The sequence below is a fragment of the Protopterus annectens genome, chromosome 4.part0, assembly GCF_019279795.1.
Source record: "Protopterus annectens isolate FY-2018-M chromosome 4.part0, PAN1.0, whole genome shotgun sequence".
NCBI lineage: Eukaryota > Metazoa > Chordata > Ceratodontiformes > Protopteridae > Protopterus > Protopterus annectens.
In genome coordinates this window covers 682082402-682103139 of record NC_056733.1, presented here as the reverse complement: position 1 = coordinate 682103139, position 20738 = coordinate 682082402, and the positions used below count along the sequence as shown (strand labels likewise).

At 42.1% G+C, this 20738-nt stretch overlaps 1 protein-coding gene across 1 annotated transcript in view; it reads left to right on the top strand.

Annotated features, from left to right (window-relative positions):
* The window catches only part of IFT81 (intraflagellar transport 81), a 2787102-nt gene that overhangs the window by 1292268 nt on the left and 1474096 nt on the right, over window positions 1–20738 (top strand). The window contains exon 10 of the mRNA XM_044068648.1: window positions 1998–2093. Within this exon, the coding sequence (XP_043924583.1) occupies window positions 1998–2093 (96 nt within the window). The remainder of the gene's footprint in view (window positions 1–1997; window positions 2094–20738) is intronic.

The following is a 20738-nucleotide window of genomic DNA, read 5'->3' as shown; positions in this document are numbered from 1 at the left end:
AGGTTGGTAAATGGTGAGCTGAAGAAGGTATTGTCAAACTTTTGTTAGTAAAGCATGGCTCCCTACTGAAATCATGAGACTCACATATTGCCAAGTCATGTAAGACTGAAAAGAAAAAAAAAAAGACCAAACATACAGGAGAAAAACGAATATCAAACATAGTTTTCCTTTAAACTTGTTTGTTGCAGCATGTCAAGCACCCTTGCACCCCCCAGTGGACCCTAAGAACTTGTGTATGCCAACTCAGAGATAGCCATACCTCTGGGGAATAGTCCAAGAAATGTCAGTCTCAAACTTAATATTTGTAGTTATTGATTTTTGACAATTTTATCTCCACATCTCAGGGCTTTGCAGTGCAGGTCACAAGATTTTGAATGGTTATCTTATGAAACTTAGCATCACATGCACGAATACAAAGCCACTGTCATTGCTGCAAGCCAGACTCATGTTGTCCTCTTCCTGTCTTCAGTATCTTATTGGCCTGCAGGCTCCCATACTCTTTTGTCTGCTTTTGCATAGCTTAGTGATCTGGAAACAAATCTCGGTGTAAAGTTAGTTTTCATCTTGCAGAGAACTGATTTTGCTTATGTGTCCTTTATTCATTTACTGTATTATTTCACAAATAATATGTTTGATTTTATTTTAATAAACACAGAACTTTATGCTTAGTATTTCTATTTTGCTGACATCTTTTGACTGGAGCTGTTGCTTGATTTAGATTTATTTTGAGTGTCTTATTCAAACAAACTAAGGGTTTGTAAATGTGACCTATAACAGTCATGCTTTAATATTGTTTATCTGTGAACCCATAGTGATGTCAGACTGCTGCAAACAGATGAAACTAGTTGGCCGATTTCAATCTGTCGCTGTATCCCACTGAGTTTATAATCTCTGCAGTAGTGTTCTGCTTGTGAACCTTTGTTGTCAAATGATTGTGTTCACACAACTGTACTTTACAGAAAAGAAAAAAAATAGAGTATGTTAATGTGTGGGTGTAACAGGGATTTGTTGCTGTACTGTGGTCTTTTCATTATTCTCTGTTTATGCTAGTGTTGCTCTAATTGCAGTATAGTAAGCCATGGCACTGAGAGTTAATTTTGTTCCATAGTACAGACAGGCTATTTGCTAAAAATAAGAGCTAACCTGCGAAAAGGATGGGTAGCAACAAGTGAGGAAGATAAAAATGCAGAATAGGAGACAGCAGAGGCACTCTTCCTGTTAAGAGTGTAGAGCAGTACGTGTAATATTTAATGGATTCTTATTATAGGAATCTTTACTTAGCTTTATAACCAGGGAATTATGAATATCATTGATAACACAAGAGGCTAAATAATTAATTGGCATTCTCTGACTTATTTTTTGTCCAGTTTTCCTATTACACAGTCTTCATTATTGATCTTTATAACATTAGATTGTGTAGTTTGATTTACTAGATTCATGAAGAATATATGTTTACTTATTTAAAATGTTTTTTAATCTGTTTTCATCAGGACTGGTCTAAGAATGCATTTAGTTGAGATGATTTCTTACTTTCTCCAAGGGTGTACAAACTTAGTGTAGGTTATAATAAGTAAGGGGATGCAGGGGGTGCTGCCTGTATGACGATGTGTGTAGCTTGCCTTCCTTTTAACCCGGAGTCCTGGTTTCAATCCAGTTTAATGGATCAGTTTTGTTGAATTGTTTTTTGTGGATGTGTTTTTTAAATATGTAAATTGTGTTTGTTGCTTAGGTTGAGCAACTGTTTTAAAAGAGAATTATGAGAAATGGTTCAGTGGATGATAAACTTTCTTAGTTCAGACTGCTTGTCTGAAGTTTCAGTTTTGATCACTATGACATCATATTCTGCATTTGTGAAGGCAGTGCTGAAAATAGCCAAGTGTTTGAAAAAATGATAAAAAGTGACCCCATAGATGACATACTTTCACTCTTAAGATAGCAGGTCAAATTCTTCATTATTAATAATTATAACTGCAAAGTTTGCTATTTTGTTGTTATAGATTCACAAAGTCAATGCTGAGATTAACCAATTAACTGAAAAGAGAATGATGAGAAAAGATCCTTTGGATGATAAACTTCCACTCTTCAGACAGCAGGTAAGAGACCTGATTTAATGTGGGCATTAGTGCACCAAGTCTTGAAGGTTAGTTTTTTCTTTTTAAATGACCTTATTGTAATTGATGCATGTGACCTACATTGAAAAGCTCTCAGCCTAGGAGGAGATAAAGTGTCTGCCTTAAATACATGTTGCTATTGCCATATGATAGCAAACTATGAAAAGAATCACAAATAGAACCTTGTAGTTCTCCATTAAGGTGGCATCCTTTTTTGACAGAACATAAGATCTGATGATGTCAGTTTTCATTCATTCCACAACATGTGGGCTTGGATCCGAATCAGCCACTTTTTACAGCTCGTGGCTACTGCAAACTCTAGAGCTCCTCCCTTACCCATAATGCTGTAGTTTCCCTCCATACCCCAGATCTCTTTTGCTGCATTCGCATATGGACGTGGTTGCTGTCAGCTCTCAAGCATTTAGTGAGATATAAAAGTTCTTGGGTGTTATATCTTTCTCCCTTTCTAGTGTGTTTTCTATTTTATACTTCTTACATTTTTCTAAACTAGCCTCTCTTATCCCAACATGTTTTTCTTCTGCATATCTTGATAAAAAATTTTTTTTTGCATATCTTGATACCATTGTTGGTAATTTTTCCCAGACTTTTTCTTCTACCGTTAAGGAAAATTTTTTCTAACGTTGTTAATTTTTCCTTTCTTTCCTAACATTAAAAAAAAAAAAAACTTTTCTGCCTTATTTTCCTTTACTGTTTTATAAGTATAATAGTCTTCAGGTTTCAAAACTTGTAAAGTATGTGGGCACAAGATCCCTTTGTCTGATGCCCATGACTCTTGTGTATATTGTGTGGGCCCTGCCCATTTGAAATTCCTTTATGAAATATGGAAATCTTGGTTGATAGAAAAAATAAATTGATTTTGTAGGGACTTCTCCCAACAACTTTTTCAGAGTCACTGGCTGGAGCTCATACCTACAAGGCAGGCCAAAAAGAGTCGAGAAAATGACTATCTGAACATTCTGGATCCCCCACTCTTTCTTCCGATCCGAACAAGGATCCAGCCTGGAAGATCTCAAAACAGTCAGATCCGAAGACCAAATCCTCCTCATCGGATCCGATTCTCTTAGAGCCAAAAGAGCTCTCCCAGACACATTATGCATCCTGTCTGGACCCAGTCCCCTCTTGGCTACCTACTCCTTTTTAGAGAGGCACCAACACTCGAGATTTCCTTCATTAGCTGCTTCTTACCTTTCTTCTAGGAATCTTACAGAGGCAGATTTGGATAGAATGATGGGGAAGTTTCTCTTGGCACGGATACAGATGGGAGTTCTCCCAGTTCCTACTCCTTTGGATCAGGGCACCATCATTAGTATCACTCCACCCATCTTGGCTTGGATCTGAGCCTTCCAGGACTTCTGTATTGGAGCCAAAGATGGTTGTATGTTTGGATTCGATACTTTCTCTGAGTGGACTGGCTCCAAACATGTCGCAGCCAGATGACTCCAGAGTCGAAGTGCCATTGTTGCCTCTGAAGTGCTAGAGTCAACGCCGAAGCTGTCAGAGCCATCTTGGCCACTCAGGGCCAAGACGTTGGACAGCCTGGCTCTAACTTCTGTCTTGGGTAGGCTGCCCTCAGTTCAGAGGGAGCTGATGGTCTGGAAGCATGCCTTCTCAGCTCCCTCAGCTTCCTTCTTCCAGGGGCATTCTGCCTTAGATGTAATAGAAAGAGTATTCTCCTCCAGAATTCAGATGATTTCACCCCACTTGAATCAGACATCTGGTTTCCATGTGTCTTTGTGCCATGAGCCTCATCACTGTACTCCACAGCGACAGCCAGCCCAAAGTCTCCAGGCCACCCAACAGGGTATCCTTATATCTTCTGATACTTCTCTGGGGCACCCCACTGAAGACGTCCATAGGAAGAGGATATGCAGGAGGCAGCACATAGACTCCCCACAGGAGTCAGTCACAGAAGATACTGATTTAGATGAAGGGGAAGGTTCCCCAAGATCACTACCTGATGACATCTCCTTTGGAGACATTTTGGAGATCCTTAAGAAAAGGGGTGGTTGGTCTACTGATAACCCTTCCCAAGAGGAATTGGTATTCCTGGAGGCATTTGGGTCTAGCCCATCTGTATCCTGAGTGACTCTGCCCGGCAATGAGCTCATTGAGTTGATCTCTCAGCGAGTGTGGAAGGAAGCCAGATGTTCTTCATTCCACATTGCTGCAGTCCTAACTATTGGGTAGTCCGCTGTCCAGTCGGCCCGAATACCAAAGTATACGGCTGACGTCGGTCAGGGCGCATTAGACTGACGTCAGTACGTCAGGGTACTAATGCGCATGACCGACGTCATATCCTCAGTCTTTTTTGCCGCATGGTCCGATGCAGAAGCAGTTTTGCGAGTGCAGGTTGGCATTCTGAAATTTTCTGAAGTCGGAGTTTCAGACCGAATCAAAGTTGGCTAAGTACCCGTTGGGGAACATTTTGGTTTTTCTTGCCTCAGTATTTAACCGGATGTCAGAAAAAGTGAATAACTGTATTTCTTGTGGGAAACAGATACCTCATAGGGATTACCATACCTTGTGTATACCTTGTTTAGGGCCTGAGCACGACGTTGTTGGATGCCGCTCTTGTGCTAGATTTAACAAACGCACTATTAAGAGACGGTTAGACTGTGCCAGGTTAGTGTTTGGGAAGCGTTGTAATTATAAAATGCCGTTGGATGCTCCGTCGCCCGCTTCGTCCAAAAAGCGCAAGGACAAAACAGCAAAGCCTAGGGTTGCTGAACCGACAGTCCCGGACGTCGGTTCTTTAGAAGGCTCAGTGGAGCCAGAGGTTTTGCCAGGAGTTTCTTTGGAGTCTCAGGCAGAGACTTTACTGTTGCAGGATGTGCCTTCTCAGGAGGTAGGCCAGGCTGAGGGGCTTCTCAGGTAACTGTTCTTCCCTCTCTTCCCAAGGTAGTTAGAGCCTCTCCTTCTGTTTCCAAGACTTCTTTGAGAGGTAGGCCAAGTTTAGCTTCAGTGGGGGCTTCTCCTAGCACTTCAGGTTCTGTGCCTAAGAAACATATGCTTAAAATGGCAGAAGATTTGATTACTCTGATTAGAGGTTCTATGCCCCCTCCTGATAAGAGGCCTAGGGTGGAACCTGAGTTTGAGAGTTTTGAACAGTGTTCAGAGGCTTCTGAGTCTTCTGCGGAAGACGTGCAGGAGTATCCTCCTTATTCTGATTCTGATGTGGATGATTCCACTCCTACAGCTTCTCCTCCTGAGAATTTCTCATTTTCAGAGACTCTGCATTCCATGAGGGAGCACTTTAAATGGGAAGGCCAAGATTACTCTGATTCCAGGAAAAGGCTTAGGGAATTCTTGTTTTTACCCCAGCATAGGCCCTTAGCTATACCTCCTGTGTTGAATGTGGTGGAGGATGTTTTTGCAGAGGCTTCCCTGAACCCTGATTCTTTGCCTCCTGCTCCTGTTAAACCTGATAGGTACTATAGGGTGCCTGAAGCTCATAAGTATCTTTTAAGAGTCCTAGGGCAGACCCGGAAACTGTTTCTCAGGGACCTAAAGGTGTTAAGGCCTCTGTTGTTAAAAACCCTGTTCCTACTGATAAAGAGGCAAGGGCTTTGGATAGATGGGGAAAGAAAGTGTATACTTCTTCCACTTTAGCCATGAGGGCGTTGAATTGTCAGTTTCACATGCTAAAATATCAAAATTATCTCCTTTCACAATTGAAATCTAAGGTGGATGCTTTGGCGGAAGGTATTGAGTGTAAAGAGTTGCTGGATTTAGTTCATGTGTCTGAACAAGTGGGTAAGCATTCTTTGCAATGTGGTTTTGATGCTGTACAGGCCTCCTCGAGGGTGGCTGCCACTAGTTCTGTTCTTCGCAGGCATGCCTGGTTGAGGGATCAGAATTTAGCTGAGCATGTTAAGACAAGGATTTTGGATGCTCCTTTACAGTCTGATGTGTTGTTTGGTTCGCCTGTGGAAGCAGTTTTAAAGAAAATGGAGGACAAAGCTAAGTCTATGCAAACTGTTAAAGATTTTTGCAGGTGCAGCCACCGAAGTTTAGTAGAAATTGGCCTACTAAGGGATGGACATATCCTGCTTATGATTCCCAGTCTAGGGGTAGGTCTAGACGTGGTAGGGGCAGAGCTCAAGGTTCTTTTAGGCCTAGAACAGGGAGTTCACCTGCTCAGACTTCTGGTGAGGGCAGGGTCAGTCCTTTCGTAAACAGACCCAATGACCTGCCTTTTCAGCTGCCAGTAGATTCTCGCCTGGCAGCTCCTTTGGGAGGAAGACTGTCTCTTTTCAAAGAAAATTGGGATTTAATTACTCAAGACAGATGGGTGTTGGATATCATTCACCACGGTTACAGGTTTTATTTCCATACATTGCCCCCTTTCAAAGGCATGCCAGACGTTCCTCCTCCACAAAGGAAAGAGGCTCACAAGCAAGTTTCTCTGTTACTCCAAATAGGGGCCATTCAGCCAGTCCCTGTATCAGAAAGGGGCCTAGGATTTTATTCTCACCTGTTCCTAGTACCAAAGAAGGGGAACACGTGGAGACCAATTTTGGATTTATCTATCCTCAACACTTATCTGGACATTCCCAAGTTCAAGATGTTGACGTTACAACAGCTTTTACCTCTGCTGGGCAAAGATCACTGGATGGTAACTTTAGATCTCAAGGAAGCTTACCTTCATGTGCCTATAAGACTAGGTTGCAGGAAGTATCTGCGTTTTCGAGCTGGAAATTCTCATTATCAGTTCTCTGCATTGCCCTTTGGCTTATCTACTGCCCAGAGTATTCACAAAGGTTCTGGCTCCAGTGATAGCTTACTTCAGGCTAAAAGGAATTCAAATCTATCCTTACTTGGACGACTGCCTGATTCTGGCTCAAGAAAAGGAAGACCTTCTACAGCATCTGGAATATGTTATAGCAGTGCTAAGATGCCTAGGGTATTCTGTGAACGAAATAAAGTCCAGTCTAGTACCCTCTCAAGACATGTGCTTTCTGGGTGTGAGACTGAATACAGCAGCCCTGATGGCCTTTTTAACCCCGGACAAACAAAAGAGTCTATCACTTTACTTCCATCAACTATCTCATCAGTCCGTGCTGACTGCAAGGACAGTCCTTCAAGCATTAGGGTTCATGGCATCTTGTATTCTGGTGCTTCCCAATGCCAAACTGCATATGAGGAAGCTACAATGGTATCTCAAAATGTATGGACACAGCACTGCCAGGATTTGGACACTGTCATTCAAATAATACCTTGCCTTCAAAAAGAATTTTTGTGGTGGGCTCAGGAATGTCACCTAAACAAGGGACTCTCTGTGACCCGGCCAGAGGCGAGTCAGATTTTAACGACAGATGCCTCGGACATTGCTTGGGGAGCTCATCTAAATGGAAAGTGGATACAAGACAAGTGGCCTGCCAGACTACAGCATCTACATATCAACATGAAGGAGATGTTAGCAGTCCAGTTTGCATTAATGGCCTTCAAGGAGTTACTTCTTCCAGGGCAGGTGTTGATTCTAACAGACAACACAACTGTCATGTGGTACATCAACAAACAAGGGGGAACACATTCTTATCCTCTATGCAGGCAAGCAATGATTTTATGGGAGACTGCGCTCAGCTTGCAACTAACTCTTCAGGCAAGGTTTCTGCCGGGAGCACAGAACTCCTTAGCAGATGTGTTAAGCAGACAAATCATGGATCCCCACGAGTGGAAACTGGATCTTCATGTATTTCAGACATTGACAGTGTCATGGGGAACTCCAGACATAGATCTGTTCGCTTCTCCACTAAACCACCAGCTGCCAAAGTTTTGCACAAAGGGGTTTCATCACACAGCTTGGAAAGTGGATGCTCTTTCTTTCAGTTGGAAAAATCTTCATGTGTATGCCTTTCCACCTCTGCCTCTTCTTTCAAAGGTGCTCTTAAAGGTCAGACAAGACAAGCCAAGGATGATTTTAATAGCTCCAGATTGGCCTCGGCAACACTGGTACCCACTACTAAGGAGTCTGGTAAGGAAGCCTCCATGGCCTTTACCTTTGATTCCACATCTGTTATCTCAGAAGGACGGTCATCTGCTCAATGTCAAGCTTCACTCTCTTCATCTAACAGCCTGGCATATTCTGTGTTGAAACACAGCAGGTCTCAACTTCCTCAACAAGTTTTAAATGTGATTATGGAAGCTAGAAGACCTAGTACAAGGAAAGTGTACGCAGAAAAATGGAAGAGATTTTTATTTTGGAGTACAGCAAAGAATTTGGAGATTTCTGAGCCTAATTTGAGTGTGGCTCTTCAATATCTTACTGAGTTATTGGACAAAGGTTTGTCCTTCTCTTCCATTAAGATTCATGCTGCAGCAATTTCAGCTCACTATGATTGTGACCCACCATTGTTTTCGCATCCTTTGTTCAAGCAGTTTCTTAGAGGGGCAAAGAATATCAGACCCCCACGTGAAGCTCCTACTCCTGCTTGGGATCTCAATTTTGTGTTGGAAAAACTTATTCTACAACCTTTTGAGCCTGCGGCTACTGCTGAATTGAAATACTTGTCATGGAAGACTGCTTTTCTGTTGGCTATTACTTCTGCAAGAAGGGTGTCTGAGTTGCAGGCCCTTATGGCAGTAGAGCCCTTTTGATTTTCCATAAGGATAGGGTATCATTACGCACTAATCCTTCCTTTATGCCTAAAGTGGTTTCTAGTGTGGCTTTAAACCAAACTATTCATTTGCCTACTTTTTATGCAGACCCCCAAAATAAAGGGAAAAGATTTTGCACACTTTAGATGTACACAGGCAATTGCGTTATTATTTAAGCAGGACTAAGGATTTTAGGCAGTCTCAGCAGTTGTTTGTTTCTTTTGCTTTGAGTTCAAGAGGGCAAGCCTGTGTCAAAACAAACTATCTCTAGGTGGATTGGGTTTTGCATTGCATTTTGTTATTCCCATCATGGCAAGGAGATTCCAGCTGGGATTAGGCCTCATTCCACTAGGGCTACTGCCACTTCAACAGCATTCCTAAGGGGGGTGGCAACTAAGGATATTTTGGAGGCAGCTACTTGGAGTTCAGTGCATACTTTCTCTAAGCATTACCACCTTCCTCTCTACTCTAAGTCTAGGGCTGGTTTTGCCACAGCTATTTTGCAAGGCATGTTGTCAGCTCCTGCTTCTTTATGATTTGCCAGCCTCCCTTACCTCTGCTTTGGGATTCTACCCAATAGTTAGGACTGCAGCAATGTGGAATGAAGAACATAGTACAGTTTTGTACCTACCATAAATGTAGATGTTCGAGGATCCACATTGCTGCAGTCCAATTTACCCTCCCTCCTTCCCCTCTGTGTTTAGGGGTGGTTGTGTAGGTGAGGTTATATGCTGATAATTTTGTATATATTGTACATATTTTTGGTGCAGGTATATTGGGCCTTGTCTTTTTAGGGTCTTCTGACATCTGGGGCAAGAAAAGACTGAGGATATGACGTCGGTCATGCGCATTAGTACCCTGACGTACTGACGTCAGTCTAATGCGCCCTGACCGACGTCAGCCGTATACTTTGGTATTCGGGCCGACTGGACAGCGGACTACCCAATAGTTAGGACTGCAGCAATGTGGATCCTCGAACATCTACATTTATGGTAGGTACAAAACTGTACTTTCTGTTGAGCTGATCCCTAAAAGACCAGGGCAGCAGGTTCAGGCATTTCCATTAGGAGACACCACAGGATGCGCCAATGTGTGATTTTGAGTAGCCCTTCAATTCCTCCTTCGTCAATGTTTGGCCCTAAAGTTAAAGACATATTCTCTAGGTGTGAACAAAATGGTAAGACCCTGCCTGCAGTGGGTGCATATTTTTTGACTCCTCAAAGAACATTCTCTAGGAATCAGTGAGGGAGGTGCAAAATGTGGTTCAGAAAAACCCAGGGTCCTTTCCATGATCCATGAGGAGATAGATCCCCCAGGATCAGACGGGGGCATTCTAACAGAAGATGCTGCTTATGTGACAGAGGAGGCCCACAGAACCAGGGGTCCAGAGATTCCTTCTCCAGCAGACCTTATCAGTGCTCCTGAAAGGAGGCCCAATTGTCCACCTCTGGAGGCAGTTGGGGGTTGTCTATCCCTGCACCAGAGAGCTTAGCTAGACATTACAGAAGATACGTGGGTGCAGAGGATTATTTCCAGAGGTTATATAATTCCCTTTTCCCTATGCTCTCCTTCAACAGTAAACACAATTCCTGATGTTCCACCCAGTTAGAGGAAAGTAGCAGTTCTAGAGATAAAAAAAAACTGCTAGAAAAAAAAGAGTCATCATAGAGGTCTCCCCAGACCAGAAAGAATCTGGAACTTACTCAAGATTATTTTAAGTGCCAAAGAAAGCAGGGGACTGGAGACCAACTTTGGATCTCCACAATCTGAACAAATCAGTTCAGTATACAAAGTTCTGGATGGTCATGGTTTAATTCATTTTGCATTTCCTGCACAAGGATGGACTGGATGTGCCCAGTAGATTTTCAGGATGCGTACTATCACATAAAAATGATCAGGCAATCCAGGAGATATCCATGCTTCTGGCTGGGAGCCAGTCATTACCTGTTCAGACCACTGCACTTTTGCCTCATCACAGCCCCCAGGGTGTTCAAATGCATGGTGGTAGTAGTAGCTCATTTGAGTCTGCATGAATTCCGAGTGTTTCCTTACCTGGGCAACTGGCTCATAACTGCTCCGACCAGGCATCTACTGATCAAAGCAAGAGATTATGTACTTCAATTGTGTTCTCACCTACAATCAATCTCAACAAATCTCAAGTAGAACCAACTCAAGTGTTAGAATTCATAGGAGGCTTGTTCAATACTGTATCAGTGACAGCCTTCCTTCCATTGCCAAGGGAACATATGATTCGATTTCAAGTCCAAAAGATAATTCAAAATTCCTCACTGTCAGCCCAACTGACTCTACAAGCTTTAGGATCGATGTCTACTGCCATAATTCAGGTTCCATTGGCAAGATACCATATGAGAATCCTTCAGTGGACCCTGGCATCTCAGTGGTCCATCCTGTACCAGCCTTTGTCCTTCCAAATCAAAGTAACTCAGGCATGCAAAATGCACCTCAGGTGGTGGATTTGTTCAGAACAGGTTTTACAAGGCCGCCATTTTATACTCCCTCAGCCAAGGCCATAGTGACCATGGATGTGTCCCAATCTGGGTGACGGGGCACTTCTTGGGAAAGACAGTGCAAGACACCTGGTCCCAAGAAGAGACCAACACGCATATCAGTGTCCTAAAAGTGAATGCAGTTCTCCTAGCATTGCAGGCCTTCCAAGACTCTCTCCCTTCAGGGACTGTTGTGATTCAGATGGGCAATATGTCAGTAGTCTGGTACATTAACAAACAAGGAGGAAACAGATCTTACCCCTTATGTTGAGAAGCTTTGAGAGTATGGCAGTGGGCGATCTCATCAAATTGATTTCTGATAGAACGCATAGTCTGGGGAAATCCAGCATGATAGCAGACAAGTTGAGCAGGTCCATCCTATTACCTCATGAGTGGTCTGTCAACAAGAAAATTGCGGAGAAGATATTTTATCAGTGGGGCCAGCTGTGCTGCGACCTCTTTGCTTCTCCCCTCAACAACAAGTGCAGCAGGTTTTTTGCCCTGATCCCCTCACTGGGGTAATCACTGAGAAACACGGTCCTCCATGACTGGCCCCCACCCAGTCTCCTCCATGCCTATCCTCCAACTCCTCTGATCCCCAAGTTTGTTCAGAAAGCATCTCAATTGAAGAGCACAGTAATCCTCATTGCCCCTTATTGGCCTTGTCAGATTGGCTCCCTTCCTTTGGCCTCATTTATTTCATCCCCCTTGGATCCAATTCTGGACCTTCTTTCTCACTTGACTGACATGATTCACCTGGATATTTTGGGCCTAAAGTTGACCATATGATTTCTCCAGTTTTGTTGATAGCTAGACAGCCCAGACTCTCCTCCCCTGCCCATCCCATTATTTTGTCTTTCTGCAAAGCTTCCACTAGGAAGATTTGCAAAAGTAAATGGAAAAGATTTGTTTTTTGGGCACAACAGAAAAACATTGATCCCTGTTCAGCACCAGTACCCACAGTTCTTGAAATTTTGGCTACTGTTTTTAATGAAGGGGCCAGTTCATCAGCGATTACAGTACAATTAGCTGCTATTTCTAATCTTCATGTCAGAGCTAACAGTTCTACCATAGCTTCATCATGACTCCATAAGACATTTTATGAAAGGAACCTTTCTACTAAAACCCCCTTTAAAGATCCTTCTGCACTAGGGATTTGAATTTAGTGTTACAAGCCCTGACTCAGTCACCATTTGAACCAGCTGCAAAATGGGAATTAAAGTTTTTAACATGGAAAATTATATTTTTGGTAGCCATTACATTGGCTAGGAGAGTTTCAAAACTACAAGCCTTATCTTCTGAACCTCCTTATTTGATTTTTCATAAAGATAGGGTGTCCTTACAAACCAACTATCTTTTCTTCCTAAGATGGTATCAAGATCTAACATTAATCAATCTATCAACCTTCCAGTCTTCTTCCCAAATTTCTCCAGCAGAGGAATGCATTTTACATTTGTGGAATGTTCACAGACAATTACATTTCTGTCTCCACAGAACTGAAGAATTCAGAATCAAGATTGGGAAAGCCTTTTACCAAAATAACTCTAGCTAAGTGACTGATTGCATTTCCTTTGTTTCCAGCAAATTGGGTTTATCCCTGCCTAAACCATTGAGGGCTCATTCAACTAGATCCATGGCAAGCTCTTCAGTATTTGTATCCAGGATGACATCTGTGCTGCAGCCACTTAGGCTAATCCTCATACTTTTATTTCTTATTACAAAGCTGATCTGGTCTCTAGGGCAAGAGCAGCCTTTGGCTCAACAGCACTCAGGAATATCCTTTCTTAGAGATCACCTGGGATTCAGGTAGCTGGAAACTCATGTTGAAGAATAAATGAAAATTGACAACATCAGATAAAGACATTATGTACTCATCATAACATTCCATCTGTGTTGTCCATTTTCATTCTCGTCAACTCCCCTCCCTCCAACTCCCCTACCTTTCTTGTTTATGACTTCTGGAAGAATGAGAAGATACTGGGGAGCCAAAGTTCCTCCTTTGGAGCTCCAGATAGTGGTTTCTCATATAATCATTATTTCTTGCATTGTTATTTAGCAATAAAAAGCAGCAAACGAGATCTGAGGTATGGAGGGGGACTACAGCATTACGGACAAGGGAGGAGCTTGAGAGTTTGCAGTAGCCACGGGCTGTAAAAAGTGGCTGAACCCATATGTTGAGGAAGAATGAAAATGGACAACACAGACAGAATGTTAAGGTGAGTACATAACTTCTTTTTTTTTTAGTAATGGCATTAGATGTTCAACATTGGATAACATTTGCAGTAGCTTTGGCTATTTGGGTCCCATCCTTCAACAACTGGCTTGCTTTTCAAAGCTTAAGAGCACCCACTGTACACTCTGTCAGAAGCTTGAACCAAGCTCTAAATATAAAGGCAGAGCTCAAAATTTTCAGAGCTTTCTTGCAATCAAAGTGCACTCCTTAGGCAAGCTTCATGAAACTATCAATTGGTTAGCAAACCTTCATGGCTGAGCAGATAAGTCCCCTCTTGAGAAAAACCTTCCACATAATTATTTTTCTGAGTAAACTTGTGACCTGTTGCTTTCATTTTCATTCATTCATCAATGACTGGATCTCTGATCCAACTCAGCTGCTTTTCACTAGATTCTAGGATCCCACTCACAAGTTCCTTCCTTTACCCATAATGCCCCTGACCAATGCACCACCTCAGGTCTTGTTTGCCACTCATTCGGGATGGAGTTCTTTTCAGCTCATACAGTAATTTTTCTGGGCTAGTTAGTAAAAAAAAAAACTTTAAAGTTTAGTTATATTACCTGTCTTTACCCGCTAAGCTAATTATACTTTTTAAAACCTTTCATTACTATACTTTGGTATTCTGTTTTTACCATTGCTGATATTTCTCTATTTTTGTTACCTTTTTCCATAAGGTAATCTTGTTACCATTGTTGGTATAACCTTTTCTTCCCCTCTACCTTCTTTACCGAACAAACAAAAAACAAATCTTTCTGTAAATTCTCTCTTTTGACTGGCTTTTGCTGTTAGGCATAGTTTACAACAATGGCTGAAAAGGCTACTGGATTTAAGACGTGCACCTCCTGTGGGCACAAGATACCCAACTGTGATGCCCACAGGGAGTGCGGTTATTGTTTAGACCTTTCTCTGCTAGATACTCCTTGTATAATTTGTGCTGGCTTTAATGCCAGAGATATCGGTGACTGATGCCACAGGTTGGTGCTTAAGGGCCTTATCCCTGCTTTTGCTCCTTCTTCTGCTGTTCATACTTCAGGGGCTTAAACCCTCTCACAGAACTCTAAGTCTATGGAGCCCAGAGAGCATAGAAAGCACTCTCCTGTCAGGTCTTCCAAATCTGCTCCGACATTGGAACCTCCAGCTAAAATCTCCAAGCACTGAGATCCAAGATCTACAGATCTCATACCTTCAACCTCAAAATCTCCTCGGCTCCAGAGCTCTTGTTTTTCTCTGGAGACAGTGTCCCCAAGACTGAGATCTCCTTTCCTACAAGAGACACCAAGGAAGTCTTCTCAACCTCCTTCCACTTTGATCAGGTCCTGAAGTCTTTCCAAAGCAGAGTTGGATAGGATGATAAGAAAATTTCTCAGAACACAGATCCAGATGGAGATCTTACCGTCTCCATCTCCAACAGATCCATGAGCCTTAAGCCTCCTTCACATACCATCATTTCTTGGTCATTAGGAGACATTCCTGGATGTGACTGTGGGATTTTGCAGAGCCCTTCAAAGACTCATTCATCAGTGCTCCCTTTGAAGGATCCTCCCTGTTTGGCCTTACTGTTAAAGAGACACTCTCACACAGTGAGCAGGATGGAAAGACCTTCTCTGCTGTGGGAATCCATTTTTCTACCCCACAGAGACCATTTTCTAAGAATCAATGCAGTGGTGAGAAGATGTGGTTCCAGAAGTCTCAAGGACTTTTACAGGACTCACACAGAGATTTTTCTCACAAAGGCACAGGGTAAATAATAATGGAAGATGCTGCCCGTGCTACAGAGGTGGTCTGCAAAACCAGGTCTTCCGAGATTCTTCTCTGGAGACAGTCAGGGGCACTTGTCTTTGCTTCCAAAAGCCTGGGCAGCCATCACAACAAATATATAGGTGCAAAGAATATTATCCAGATGATATTTCATTCTGTTTTTTACAAATTACCTCTATGAAAAGAACACTTCTTTCTGATGTTCCACCCAATCAGTGGGAGTTAACACCTCTGGAGATTCAAAAGCTGCTAGAGAAAAGAGACATCCAAGAGGTCCCACCAGACCAAACAGGATCTGGATTTTACTCGAGTGTTTTTACTGTCAAAGAAAGCAGGGGACCTGAGTCACAAAATGGATCTCAGTTATCTGAACCAGTTTGTAAAGAACTCCAAGTTCTGGATGGTCACAGTTCAATCCATTCTGCCTCTGTTACAGAAGGGTGACTGGATGTGCTCGGTAGATCTTCCGGATGGGTACTATCACATCAAAATGAACAATCACTCTCAAAGATACCAATGCTTTCAGCTAGGAGACAGTCATTATCAGTTCAGAGCCCTGCCATTCAGTCTCACCACAGCCCCAGGATGTTCATCAAATATACCGCAGTGGTAGTAGCTCATGTAAGATTGCATGGATTCAGTGTTGCTTTATTTAGATGACTGGCTCCTCACCGCACCAACCAGGCATCTCCTCATAAAAGCCCGGGATTATTTACTCTGATTATCTCAATCCCAGGGAATCGCAATCAATCTTTCAAACTCCCACCTTCAACCAGTTCAAGTCTTGGAGTTTATAGGGGCTCGACTCGATACAGTCAATTGTCTCGCTCTCTTACCACAAAACCATAATTCTTGCCTCGAGATGCTTGTTAGACAGGTTCTTTCTCACCCCTCTCCCCCAGCAAAACTGGTTCTCAAAGCCCTAGGATCGATGGCTGCAGCGATTATCTTAATCCTACTGCTCATCTTCACATACATATCCTCCAGTGGACTGTAGCAGTTCATTGGTCCATTCTTCGACAGCCCTTGCAACATCCTATAAAACTATCTCAACTCTGAAAGGACTGCCTACAGTAGTGGATTCAATCTCATGAGATTTTTCAAGGACTTCCCTTTATACTTCCTCCCTCAAATGCCACGTTGACCACAGACGCCTCCCAGTGGGGGTGGAGGCGTATTTCTTGGGATGGATTATTCAAGGCATGTGGTCCCTAGAGGAGACCAAATTGCATATAAATGTCTTAGAGATGAGAGCGGTCCTTTTAATGTTGCAGGCCTTTCAGAACTCTCTTCCTGTAGGAACAATTGCTATCAAAATGAACAACATATCAGTAGTTTGGTATATCAACAAACAAGGGGGAACTGGATCTTACTCCCTTTGCAGAGAAGCAGTGAGACCAGGAAAATCCAGCGTTCTAGCAGACAAGCTCAGCAGGTGTATCTTGATGCCTCATGAGTGGTCTGTCACTCAATCAGTGGCATATATGATCTTCCACAAATGGGGTCAGCCTTGCTGCAATCTATTTGCCTGTCCCCTCAACAATAAATGTAGCAAGTTCTTTGCCCTAATTCCCCCTCAGGGACAGTCACCAAGAGATGCTCTAGTCCATGTTTGGCCCTCCGGTCTTCTATATGTTTTTTCTCCCTTACCTCTAATCCAGAAATTCCTTCAGAAAGCACTCTGGTTGAAGAGCAAAGTAATCCTCATTGCCTCCTTCTGGCCTCAGCAAGTGTGGTTTCCCTTCCTATGGTCTCACCTACTATGTCCACCTTAGAAACTGGACTCCAGACCAGACCTTACTTCAAATCCATCAGGGATGACTCATCCAGATATTAAAGGCCTCAAACTGACCACATGGTTTCTCCAATTCCAATGATGGCTAGACCATTCTAGACTTTCCGTTCCTGCTTGTCAAATTTTATTCTCATCCCAGAAACCATCTACAAGGAAGATTTATAACAATAAATGGAAGAGATTTTTTTGTAAGCACAGCAGATAGAGTTGGATCATTTCACTTCTCCAGTCCCTATTGCTTTAGATTTTCTTGGTACATTTTGTCAAAGTGATGCTAGTTTCTCCACAATCAAAGTTAAGCTGACATCCATCTCCAACTGTTACATCAGAGATAATGCTTCCTCGTTCATCTCATCCAAGTTATATGAAGCATTCATTAAAGGTACCTTTTTACTGAGGCCTCTGATAAAGGATTCTACTCCACCTTGGGACCTTACTGTTGTATTGCAGAGCTTGATACAATCCCCTTTTGAAACTTCAGTTAAGGTAGATCTCATATTTCTTTCTTGGAAAACAGTCCTTCTTGTGGCTAGAACTTCTGCGAGGTGAGTCTGTGAACTTCAAGCACTCTCTTCAAAACTGCCTTATTTAATCTTCCATAAAGATAGGTTTGCTTTATGTACTAAGCCTTCCTTTGTACCCCAAACTTCCTCTGAAGCAAACATCAGTCAGGTGATCAAATTGCCAGTTTTCTTTCCTAAGTTTGACAACAAAGGAGAATACATGCTTCACATTTTAGATATGTATATATAGGCAATTTTGTTTCTATCTTCACAGGACGAAAGAATTTAGGAAAAACTGACCAATGGTTTGTTTCCTTTGCCAATAACAAATTGGAAAAACAGTATCTAAAACTACACTAGCCAAATGGATAATGGATTCTATTTCTTATGTTTATTCTTTAAGAGGTTTAATCTTGCCAAAACAGCCAAAAGCATACTCTGCTAGGTCAATGGCTACGTCGGCTGCTTTTTTGGGTCAGAGCTTCTGTTGGTGGTATGCGTGCAGCTGCCACTTGGTCCAATGCTCATATCTTTATTGCTCATTACAAGTTGGATATCATCTCCAGAAACAGGGCTGCATTCGATTCTGTGGTTCTGCGGAGTATCTTACCATGAGGGCCATCCAAGATTACTGTAGCTGGGAACAATGCCCATTTGTTGAGGAAAAAATGAAAATGACAACATCAGGTTTAAAAGCTATGTACTCACTAACTATGCATCTATGTTGTCCATTTTTATTCTTCCTCAACCCCCCCAACCTTCCCCCTATCCAAGTCTTTAGAAGTGATATGAAAAAGTTTTTTGTTATGAACCACAATTGCTGTTTGAGCCCCTGTTCTGTTACTATACTATTTCTCATTATTGTTATTATTATTATCATCATTATTATTATGTTATATATTTAGATAGTTATATAGTAGCAGTAAACTCGATCTTAGGTGGTGCAGTGGGCACTGGCATTATGAATAAAGGGAGGAGCTTGACAGTTGGATCCCGGAATCCAGTGAAAAGAAGTTAAGTTGGATCTGAGACCCAATCATTGAGAAAAAATGAAAATGGACATCACAGATGCATAGTTATAGCGAATACATAACTTTTATGTTTTGTATGCAAAATTGTTGTTTTTGTGTTTTGTTGGCTAGGTCACTTTCATGTCATGATTGTCACAGTCATCAGGGTGTAATTTATTATGTGAATGCCTGCTTGAACAAACTACACAACAAATCTATTTTTTTACTATGTTACCTACGTATTTGCAGACTGTCAGAGGTTTTCCTACCTTAGAGCCACTTTTTTACTCTAGTACGGTTTACTGACTCTTGTCAAGCTACACTACCTGTTTTAGTGCTTCCTCCTTAGCTAAACATATGGAGCAGTTACAAATGTCCTTCCTATGATCACTGTTGCAGTATTACTAACAAGTATGATATCCTGCCAGGGATACCCATATGACAGCTAAGATACCAAACTCTAGATGTCTTCCTGTCATGTCATGCATCTGACTTATGATCAAAGCTCATCGAGGTTATGTGGTACATAAGGTATGTACAAGTGTGAAGTACCTCAGAATTTTCTTGCTGCCAGCCTGAACACAGAACCTGCATTTCTCTTTTGGTTTGTCATACGTATGATCCTTGCCAGTTTCATTTTCCTAAAGGAAATAAGTATCCTGTTGAGGAGTCTTCCCCTTTTTCTTCATTTTTTTTTGTACTAAAATTATTATTTTTTCATGCTGACTAAGAAGAGAAAATGTGATTGTGGGAGGCAAATACTTTGAAGGACAACCATGCTAAATGTTTATTTTGCCTAGAAGACAATTACAGCTATAGGTGTTATGCTGTTTGTCAGTCCTTGGTTCCCTAATACTCTTAGAAGTTGTCTTCTCATGTATTTTAGATGGAAATTTAGAGGCTAAAGGAGCTTGCGCACATTAAGACGGAATTTGATACTTTGCGCTTGACATCCTACATCAGCCAAAAAAAAGCTTAAGAAAAGGGAAAGCTGATGCTTCAGCTACCTGTCAGACATGGATGTCTCCACTCCATCTCTTAATGAGTAATTGGACTATATGAAGGCATGAGCTGCTCTCTCTGTCATGACCCTGTTAGAGGCTGACAAGGTGTTGCCCCGTAGCACATCCTCCCTGATGGCTCAGACAGCTACCTGTGCCATGAAGGGGGGGGGGGGGGGATCAAGGCTGATTACTTCAGAGGGACCCAACAGAGACCCAACAGCATTTCTCAGATTCTCATCAGAGAGGAAATAACTAAGTTCCCTCATTGATTTTTTTCATAGGTTTGGGTTAGAGCCTCCAATCTTTGTACAATCTCCTCTTCCTTCTCAGAAAAAGCAGGCGACTAAGCATACCTCTCCTTCTCCCCTTCTGTGAGGGATCCTCAGAAGGAGTGGTATAATTTTTTCTTAAGGGCTGTTTAAAGCTTCAATCTTTCACACACACACACACACACACACACACACACACACACACACACACACACACACACACCCACACACCCACAGTTCTATTTTTATGTCTTCCCTCTTTCCTCCGTCCTCTCCTCTGATGAGACAAAAGGATACTTCTTCAGATGAGAAAGAGTATGATTCTGTGGGAGATTCCTTGGTTTACCCCTCTCAGATTTAGTCAGCTATCAGGTTTGAGTCCAAAGAGGAAGAACACTGTGTACCAGGATTCTCCCTTGGAGGAGCTTTCCTTTGGGGGCACAGTGTTTAAGATGATGCAGTATTTTCAGTAGAAAGGCAAGCAGGTGTCAGATATGCAGAAGTGATATTATGATCTTATGTATATGGGAGTCGTAGAGTTATCTGCTATCTCTTCTGTTCTTGAGGCATTACAAGAAACTTTTGTCATGGCTTCTATGAACCCTGAAACCCAACATCCTATCCAAAAGAAGCATTACAAAATTTATAAAGTAGAGCAAAAACCAGAATGGCCACCACGACTATTAGTATAAATCTTTTAATAAAATAAATAAAATAACAGGATAAGTGCTTTTGCGTTCACAGAACACATCTTCAGATCAATTACATAATACAAAGGTATTCCTTTTAAAAAGACTATAGTCCAATCACAAATTAGAAAATGACATTCATTACCCCTAAACCAATCACAATAAAACAACAATATTAAAACAACATTAAAACAAACCACGCCCCTTTAGGGCTGTTTTTAAGGAAATACAACCATTCAAG